Genomic DNA, 10,427 nt, shown 5'->3' with positions numbered 1-10,427 from the left:
CTTTCCCTAGATGCCAATTAAGTGGATGGCTCTGGAGTGCATACACTACAGGAAATTTACCCATCAGAGTGATGTTTGGAGCTATGGTAAAACTTCATGTTATTAGTTTAAAAATTTGTCTCTTGTAAAGCATTAAACCAAGAGGTGTTACAGTGTTAAAGATACCCTCTTTTCCTAGAGGAGTAAATCCCAGTGGGTTTTGCTTTTCCTTTTTTTTTTTTTTTCCCCTTTTTCTGGATTTTTTTCTTTTTTATTGAATCTGTAACTCTAAACAGCAATCGTAACTTGTCTCTTGCGTTACTTCCCTGCTCACTAAAGCACATTATCATGATGTCCCTGCTGGGATGACTGCCGTAAGGTCTGGGCTGGTAGCAGTTTGGCTGATTGTTATGACAGAAGAAGGCCTCTTTCAGCTCAGCCACAGATTCATAAAAATACAGCTGGAGGTCATAATTTTCAGCAGTCCTTTGAAAATCTTAACTCTAAAAGCCATGAATGTCAAAAAACATTTTCAGGCTTATGGGACTTTCTGTACCTACAGTCAGATAAAAGGGAATTTGTCATAATACAGAGCAAATACAGCAAGAGAAAAAAAAGAAAGAGACAAGCTCTCCAAGCTAACTAAAACAAGCATCCGTTTAATTTCACTGATAACTTGGGAATTGGTTACACAGTTCTGTTCATATGGACTCTGCACACACCAAAAAAATAAAAAGTCACATTTGAGAATTGAGATGTTCATTTATTGTTGTTAATTCTGTTATCCAGACGAGCTATTGTGCCACATCTGCTGAGCTGTCTGCCTGTTTATCTAGTGTAGCTGTTACTAATAAAATCATGTGTACCTTTGTAAGTGGAATTATTCAGCAGTATCTAGGGCTATGGGCTCCTATTTGCATTTCCTGTTGCCATTTCATTTGGAAACAAAAAGGTGTACAATTCTATTCATTACTCACTTTTACCTGTGGGTAGCAGCAGAAGACACTGTTTGCTGTGACTGGTTAGCTGCCCTCTTCTATTCAGCTGAGAAAAACATATGAAAGTTAAATTGATCATGTAAAGCTGCTCTTTATCCTCAAATTCTGTATACTCCATATCACTTAGAAAAAAAATATGCCTCCATTTATGAAATTTATTTTAAATGCAGGAAGCCCAGAATAACTATAATCAGAAAGGACAAGACTAAAAACAATTGGCAAGTTATAGTTATTGAATATCAACAAAGAGGTAAATGAGGGTGAAAAAAAAATGTGTTTTATACATGTGGTAATTTTGCCCATCACCTTTTACATTAGCATCACAGCTGGCAAAATACAGTTACTGATCTGGAGGCAAGTTTAAAATGACCTTTGCAATACAAATAAAAGTTAAACTGGTGTGAGGGCAGCATTTTCAGTATTTAAGATTTTGTTACTTATATAATCTTTATTTCCAGCTCAGATGCCAAAACAAATCCTATAGCTATTCAAAAAGAGAATCACCAAAAGGTGATTTAAGGAAAAAATAATACAAATGGCTGTGAATGACTTAGAAGGCAAAGACAGTGACATAGTGTTACTCAGTGCTGTACCTTTATGGGAAATTGATGCTCTAAGTTAGGGAACATCTGCAGTTTTTCCCCTTAAAATAACAGATTACATCAGACATTAATTTTCCCTTTTGATATGATAAAAGAGCGCGATGCATTCTTCTGTTATTGCATCCATTTACTTTACCACCATTTATTTGTCCTTAGACCTTTCTTTTGTGCCTCAGATCTATCACACCACTTCTAACACCAATAAAAGTGAGGGAAGTTGCTTTTGAAGATTAACAAAAAGTGCTGTTTTACCATTTTCGGGAGCTTTTTAAATGGCAGAACAAACCTCAGTGTTTTTACAGGCACTGGTAATGAAGAGATTGCAGCCCAGAACTGGGCCAGAATACTGCACTGTAAGAAATTGCGAAGGACTCTGAGTAGCATGATCTCAAATACTAACACTCTGTTTTTGTGTGTATCTAGGAGTCACTATTTGGGAGCTTATGACCTTTGGTGGGAAGCCGTATGATGGAATCCCAACTCGAGAGATCCCTGACCTCTTGGAGAAGGGAGAGCGGTTACCCCAGCCTCCAATCTGCACTATTGATGTTTATATGGTGATGGTGAAGTGTAAGTATTCGTTGCTCTTAACATCACAATGCTCAGTGCAAGAGGGACTCTATTTTAGAACATTTACATCTGTAGTCTCTGGCAGTGCTGGGTAGTAGGGCAGGCTGCTTCAAAACAAAGACTCCCCGAGATACTGTAAATGCCATTTAAATACTGTATGCACATTTTTTTGCAATTGCAAAAGATATGAATGTCCATTAAGGGTTGAGTTAGCTCAGCTTCTTATTACTGTCAGATGGTATCTCATTCATATTCTTGCTGTGAAGTCAAAATTGTATGATTGTTATTGTAAACCCTTGTCATTTCCATGACAATTGATTTTGATGTTAAAAAAGATAGTATTAAACATAATTATGGTATTGGATACTCAGCCAGTGGAGGTTGTGAGGAGAAATGCTGGTTCCAGATATTGAGGAAAGAAAGCATGAAGATTTTATTGTTAGTAACAAGAATGTTGATTGCAATCATAATAATAAAAAATAAAATCAAATGAATACAAGAAATGCTACAGAGAGGATGATTTTTTTGTCATTCTTAGTCCAGTACAATAGTTTATGAATATTTTTACTTAAGTGACAAAGGAGAACAGTCTGTACATGGTTTCTTCCTACCCTTTTATCTCCAAGATACCCACAGTAGTGACAAGTATCCTCCAAGGTTATGCTTCTAATTTAAAAAGAATTAGGAACATTGTCTGGTGTTACTGACTTAATTTAAATGAGATTAACATACAGACATCGCATCCACCTTATGTGGTCCTTTCCCTTTTGCTTTGTACACAAAAACACTGAAAGAAAGAAAATAAAACTAGAAGAAGTAAATATCTTCTGAAAACAGTTGTACTGTGTGTGCAGGTATAGAAATTGTCTGAATAGTGCGATGGGTTTGTGTTGTTTGAGTGCAGAAATACTCCATCTGATAGGATTTCTAATGAGTATGAGGCAAATTGCAGTGGACAAAAGGAAGTCCTAGTAGATGAGGTATTCTGGAAGTCAGAAAGTCACAGATAGATGTACAGACTTAGTCCTGTAATGTTTATGTGAAATTCTTTATAAGCTATAGTGGGTTTGTTTTTCCTCTGTTGGTCTCTTCTTCAGTTAAATGGCACAAAGGAGATAAGACCCGTTTCGTTTAGCCTTGCTGGCAGATGAGGACATGTTCTTGGGAAGCTGCTGATAGGATCTTCCATTAGAAAAAGCTGACACTGAGATAAACTAGTTGCTGGTGGTGACTGCCTGTACTACTTGCTTGTTTTGCAGAAAGTATTAGCAGGGATTGAAAATTGTTGTTCCTAATGAATGTTTCTTGGAGAGTGAAGGACAAAAAAATAAGTCTTAGTCAGTTTAAATAGTATCTGATGCCTTGTGTGAGGTCTGTGCTAATCATGCAGACACGTGAATGCAGAATTACCTGAGAGGCGGATGCGAGGTCAGTCATCCTGTAGATTTGTTGAACAGCTCTTTTAAATCTAAGTCACTGTGCAACAGTAGGTCAGTTAAAGTAAAATTATATTTAGTAGTAACTTTGTAATAAACCCACTAGACTCAGATGAGATCAGATTCATTATATTAGAGGTTGGACATATCCGTAATAAAAGACAGTCAGAGCTGACATCTAAATGGGGAAGACAGACACTGAAAATTGCAAGGTCTTGTTGCTGTCTCTGTTTTGGGCATGGGGAACAGGAGCTCAGAGCAAATTGGGAATCTGTGCAGTGTGGAACAATCTGGTCTTCTCTGGCCAAGACCAGACCTTTTCCATTTTAGATACATCATAGAGTTCTAGCTTTCAATTCTTCTGGGCTCTTTATTGCAACTTTTATTTAGGCCAGAGCTATCAAGGACATCAAGGGCTTCAAACTTGTGCAGTTTTAAAAACAGAATTATTTGTTCCCTTGACAATTAACTGGGGTTTTTTTTCTCATCTTTCATCTGTCCCCAGGCTGGATGATTGATGCTGATAGTCGGCCAAAATTCAAGGAGCTGGCTGCTGAATTTTCTAGAATGGCTCGAGACCCTCAGAGATACCTAGTAATTCAGGTAAGCAACTCTGCAACATCAGGGGGGGGGGGGGAAAAGAATTCTGTCTGCCAGACCTGACTGTCAGACCTGACTGTTAAGGGACTTGCCTTTGTATTTCTTAAATTCACTTAAAGCAGGCACTGGCCACAGCACTATGCAAGAGTGAAGTAGAATGACCAGTGTCAGTATCTAAAAAATAATAATAATAATTTTAAAATAATCTGAAATTATTTTCCTAAGCTTATATTTATGAGCACAAATACAAAGCACAAGCACAAATATGGCTTTTCAAACTTCTCAGTACTCTGCATTCTCTCATGAAACTGGGGACAAGATTTGTCTGTCAGTGGACTTACTTTAGACCCAGGACTTGTTTGGTTCTGCAATTGCTTGGGCTGAATCTCAGGGGATTATCCTGAAGAGACTCTTCCCTGCACTGCTGAGATCATAAGAAAGTTTCTTTTCATAACCTAAACATAAAGATTTCTCAGAAGACAGAGAGTTGTGTCACATTGGTACTTCTCATACTTCCCTCTATCCTCCTTAGGCTGTGTAGGCTCTGTAGTGCTTCACAGTCCCTGTGATAGACCCACACCAGCATGATTCATCACGTGAAACTACACTGTGCAGCAGGGCAGTACCAGTAGAGCCATATCCGTTGTCTTCATCTAGCTGGAGCTGTGCACAGCCTGAGTACAGGATTACGTGGAAATTTCTGTCCTTTCACTCCTATGTTCTGCAGAAGCCTAAAGTTGTGTATGTGTTTATTACAATTCAGACTCAAGCCACAGAAAATGAATCTGACTGTTTGGTAAGGTCCTTAGATGGTCCCAGTGTGTGAGCATAGTAATTCTTGCAGAGTGGGAGGCCATTCTTTAGTCATGCAGTTCAGGTTAGCATCATTTCTATGGGCTGTTAGGTGTTTGGGGCACAGGCTGCCTTTTGTGATGTTTTATGGCACCAAGAAAAGCACAGCCCTGCTTTGCCTCTCCAGCTTGTAGATGCTATTTCAATAAAAATATATATCATTGTTGTTGCTGTTGATCCCTGGTTTGATTTTTATTACTTTCAGCTCTGTTACATTCTTCAGAACTTGCCATATGGATGAGAGGGAAACTTGGTCTCCAAGTCCCTAGAAGTACAAATGAAAATAAAGCAAACACCCAGACACAGCAGTTTCCATGTTATTTTTCCCACAATGTGAGTCTAAATAGCTGAGATATTTCACAAAAAATATCAGGCCTTGACAGAACTTGGGTCACAAACTGAGCTTGTATGGGAAAAAGAGAAAAGAATAAAAGCTCAATCACAAGAACGCCAAAAAATGTCTTTGCTTGATTTATGCAGTTACTCCCTTTCTGTCATCATGTTTCCAGTTAAAAAATCAAAACAAATGATGTGAATGTGGTGCTTTAGAACAGACAAAGCAGCATGTGTGGTCCCTGCAGCCTGACTGCCAGGGCATGAAGAAGGCTGAAATTCATCGTTTGGGAAATGAATCCATCTTTTGACCGTTTTCCTCTCTCAATGCAACCTTAATTTAGGGAGATGATCGTATGAAGCTCCCAAGCCCAAATGACAGCAAGTTTTTCCAAAACCTTCTCGATGAAGAAGACCTGGAAGATATGATGGATGCTGAAGAGTATCTTGTTCCTCAAGCTTTCAACATCCCTCCTCCCATCTACACCTCCAGGACAAGAATTGATTCCAACAGGGTAAGAGCAAGCTCTGACAGAAAATACTGGTTATTATAAAAACACAGGTGGAGGTTTAAGTACACTAATCAAACACAGGCCAGAGTTGCCTTGGGAATTACAAGCTCCCATTGTAAGGAGAGTGACTATAAAAATGTTGTCACTGAGTTCCCTGTTCATTGTGCCTCAGTGAATTCTAAATTAATAGCTCAGCCTTGAGTGAACAAAGGTTCAACTTGAACTGCCTGTCCTGAAAGCACAGCTGAGGCTTGTGAAGTCAAGCAGTGTTGTTTCTCAGTTGCGTACCGTCCTGGCCAGGAAGGGCACAGCTCTGATTATCCCATCCCTGCAGTCCTGTTGTCTTGACAGGGTTGGCACTGCTGTAAGTGAGGGCAGCTGGAATACGTAGATAATGCTGCTTTTGTGTCTGGAACTAGATTTCAGACCCAGCCCCTTTTCCCGTTTGTATGTGATGCTTTCATGGCCCTCCTTCACAAGCATGTGTTTTTGCTGAGCACGTCACAGATTTTAGCATGTTGATCTTCATAACATCCCTGTCAGGGGTAGAAATGCTGTTCATTTTACAGGGGGAGCTGAGGCACAGAGAGTGTTTAGGTGGAATTCAGCTCACATAACTCTAACCATCAAAAGGGTAGGGATATAATCTGAACTCAATCTAGACTTCATTTCATGTCATTGGAGAAGAGTGGGTACATCCAGTGGGTCATCATTGCTGCCTCCCTTGGACATTTACAGTGGGATAAGTTACTTTCTGGAGGTGTCTTTCTCCATCCACTGACTACTGAAAGCTCCAGAGCACTCTCAGACCTGGTGCCTGAGTTCTGGTGAATTGGATCCTGTCCTAAATGCCTCAGCCTCAGTGCCACAGGAGCTCTGCTGCAGGTGGGGACCTGAGTTCAGGTTTCCTGAGTTCCTTTTCACTTTTGAGCTCCTGGACAGCAGTTCTGTCCTCTCCCTGTTTCTCCACTTGACTCCATCCTTGTCACAGTTTAGGTGCCACCCCTTCTCACAAAGCTAAGAGGTGTTGAAATGCATTACTAACGTTGAGGACATTCACACAAGCATCAGATCTGTTTAGTAATTAGGGACTTGTTTGTTTGCTTTCTCTCCATGCTCCTTTTAGTGGAAAGTCACATTTTAAATACTAAGTGGAGTCTCATTGAAATGTTGGTGTTTATTCTTCATACTTCAGTAACCTTTTGGACATGTGTCCTTAGCTGAGGTAGTTCCAAATTCCTACTCTGCTCTGAACTGATTACACCATGTGAGGCAGGGAAGAGGTAATCAAAGGAGCTAAGAGTATATAAGCCGGGTCAGTATTCATGTTCTGACTATACATGGCATGAAGTTCTTTTGCCTCTCCTGAATAAGGCAGTGCTTTTCTGAAATAAGGAAGACAAAATCTGATCTTAAATAATATCCAGTCAATTCATGAGGAAATTGCTACTGTTTTTAAAGGCAAGGAGGGTAGAGAGGTCTTTCAAAGAGACTGGGTTGTAGTCCCACTGGCTAAGCTGGATTCACGTGGCATTTCTCCTGCACCACTGAAAGTCAGCGAAGGGGGGGGTGATGCATGAGGAGATGATGCAGGATTTAGCAATAAGCAAGAAACTTCCTCTTTACGGCAACAACAGTTAATTTTTAGTGTTGATGCTCATCTGAAATAAATCAGTTTTACTCCTGGCTGTCTCTGGAGAGGTTCTGTTTCCTTTGCTGCCAACTTCTGAGAAAAGAAGGAAATGACAAGAGTTACCTTTGAAAGGTGCACACTGACTTACTGATGTAAATCACTGTAGCTTAGTTTTACACACTGGAGTACTAGCATTTACACCGACAGGGTTGAGAGAGCAGAATCAGATTCATGAGGCTTGCTGTATTCATCTCACTCCCATATTTGCTGGAAACACTGGGGCACATTTAAAGAAGAAAGGATTAGTAGAAAAATGTACTTGCCTTTTCAACAGTTCCTTTTGCCCTCTGTCTTTAGAGCCAGCCAAGCAGAGGAGTTCGCTAGAGCTGAGGGAATTAATACCAACAAAAAATCCTAGAGTAAATATTCTGAAAGAGTTCTTTAAAATGTGCTGTTTGGGCAGCCAACGTGCTCTCTGGGATATTCACAGAAAGCAGACACAGGCATTTATCATTATTATTGTTAAATGAAAATTCAGGTTACTTTCTCACAGCCTTTGCCCAACTTTAAACCACACTTGCAGCTGCTCACACACATGTGATCCCCTTGAAGTCAGCAGAGCTGCAGAAAGAGACTCCGCGCCTTTATTTTTGCCACACAGAGAGGCTCCATCACATTCTTGATGTGACATCTCCTCTCCACAGCTCACAATTTCCCATCTTGGTTTGAGACTGTGATCTTGTACCACTGAAGTCAGTGGGAGCTTTGCTTTGCAATTCAATTTAATGACAGTAGTGAGACTGTATCCTTCTTTCAGCAACTCCTACTGCTGGGAATTTTTCTCTGGCATCATACAACAATCTAACACTTAAAAACAAATCTGGAATTACCCTTTGTCAAAAGCTTTAGATTCTAAGCCAAGTTTTCTGACCCAGGTAACCCCAGAGAGGGCAGCTGAGGGACAGAAAGCATGCACCCAGCTTTATTTCTGCACCCTTCCATCCTTATAGTGGTTTTCTTTATTGTAGGAGCCTCTTTATGGAAGGGTCATTTTTAAGGCCAAAAGAAGAGATGGGGAAAGAAGTTGCCGTTGAACAACCAGCTGATTTATGACGGCACTTGCTGGTATCATTGGAGACTGACTGCTGTCCCATAACAGCATTACCAGTAGAATTTTGACATGTGTCCAGTGTGTCAGATTAGCTTAAGTCTCAGCTTTGTTTGCTAACAGTTCTGCGTCTCCTAAATACACTGCTAGTACTGCCACATAGGCCAGTACATCTAGATTGCAGGAAGGCCACAACACCTTGTTGCTGGAGGGCCTTGGGGCCAAATCGAAAGCCCCATAGCATCTTAGCAGTCCTGGTTTCCTTCACAGGGAGGTTTTTTCTGGATGTAGTACATTTGTTACCTCTCTGTGTGCAGAAAGCTACATGCTTGTGTGTTTTTCTGAAGGACTCGGGTTATTGGTGCATTAACTGTTCTTCCAGTGAAGATTGGTGTTGATGTAAAACAAAATACACAGTAGCTCCTTTAAGGTAATGGTGCATCTGCTGTGCATAGTTCAGTACAGATGGATGTCAGCTACAGGAATCACATAGAATTGAAATGTTGTCAGAGTTCTCTGTCTGCAGTGGTCTGATTCTGTCTTCGTGTTTCCTTTGAATAGTTTGTGATTTATGCTTGTTTGGTGTAGTGAATATTAATGTCACACAAACTCATTATGGTGCTGCTGCAGCCATAGATGCCAAATGAATTGATACAGCTTCGGTAGTTTGTGTTCACTGTGTCTGGCAAATTAAATTTTATGGGGAGGTTGCTAGGCAGTTTGGTGAAGTAAAACACACAGACGAGAGCGACATGATCTTCATGCCATTTTCAGAGATCAGAAGCATGAAAGATACTGTAAAATACTGTGTTTCCCATCTTAGTTGTTCTGATTGTAGTTTTTGTGAAGAAAGAGTCAGTTATGTGATGGTGGAGTATTGGGCTCCTTCTCTGGACATGCTGCACTGCCAGCTTTAGTTGAGTGTTCCAGCAACAAAGCAGCTCTACTGGGGACAAAAGTTTGCAGGAAGAAAGCAGAGAGATCATGAGCCTCCTCACTCTGAGGCTTTGAAGTCAGGGAACTAAGGAAGAGCAAGAGCATTTACTTTCTAAGGAAAGCTCTGAAGTTTCTCTAGGGTGATCTCGGTCCTAAATCCTTGCAGCTTGTTGCCTGGGAGAGGCACCACTGGATGAGGTTTACGTAAAACACTGCCTTGCCTTCTCCCTACCATATGAAGAAAAATGTTATTTAGATAGGAATTAATAGCACAGAGCTGCAGCCCACTGCACCCTCAGTCAGTTTGCAGATGATACCAAGCTGGGTGGGAGTGTTGATCTGCTGGGGGGTAGGAAGGCTCTACAGAGGGATCTGGACAGGTTGGATCAATGGGCCAAGGCCAGTTGTAGGAGGTTCAACAAGGCCAAGTGCCAGGTCCTGCACTTGGGTCACAACAACCCCATGCAATGCTACAGGCTTGGGGAGGAGTGGTTGGAAAGCTGCTTGGTGGAAAAGGATCTGGGGGTGTTGGTTGACAACTGTCTCAATATGAGCCAGCAGTGTGCCCAGGTGGCCAAAAAGGCCAATGGTATCCTGGCCTGTATCAGGACAGTGTGGCCAGCAGGAGTAGGGAAGTGATTGTCTCCTGCAACTCAGCACTGGTGAGGCTGCACCTCGAGTGCTGGGTTCAGTTTTGGGCCCCTCACTACAAGAAGGACATGGAGGTGCTGGAGTGTGTCCATAGAAGGGGAGCGGAGCTGGGGAAGGGCTGGAGAACAAGTCTTATGAGGAGTGGCTGAGGGAACTGGGATTGTTCAGTCTGGGGAAGAGGAGGCTGAGGGGAGACCTTCTCGATTTCTACAACCTC

General features: G+C 41.2%; 1 protein-coding gene across 1 annotated transcript in view; it reads left to right on the top strand.

The window, feature by feature from the left end:
* LOC104525383 (receptor tyrosine-protein kinase erbB-4) overlaps positions 1-10,427 on the top strand; it is a gene marked incomplete at its 5' end in the record, with an annotated part of 31,432 nt that overhangs the window by 2,949 nt on the left and 18,056 nt on the right. Inside the window, 4 exons of the mRNA XM_029085093.1 lie at positions 11-86; positions 2,003-2,149; positions 4,091-4,188; positions 5,715-5,885. Of these exons, the coding sequence (XP_028940926.1) occupies positions 11-86; positions 2,003-2,149; positions 4,091-4,188; positions 5,715-5,885 (492 nt within the window). The remainder of the gene's footprint in view (positions 1-10; positions 87-2,002; positions 2,150-4,090; positions 4,189-5,714; positions 5,886-10,427) is intronic.

Source organism: Antrostomus carolinensis, unplaced genomic scaffold, assembly GCF_000700745.2.
Source record: "Antrostomus carolinensis isolate BGI_N321 unplaced genomic scaffold, ASM70074v2 scaffold17585, whole genome shotgun sequence".
Taxonomy (NCBI): Eukaryota; Metazoa; Chordata; class Aves; order Caprimulgiformes; family Caprimulgidae; genus Antrostomus; species Antrostomus carolinensis.
This window is presented reverse-complemented; position numbering and strand designations above follow the sequence as displayed.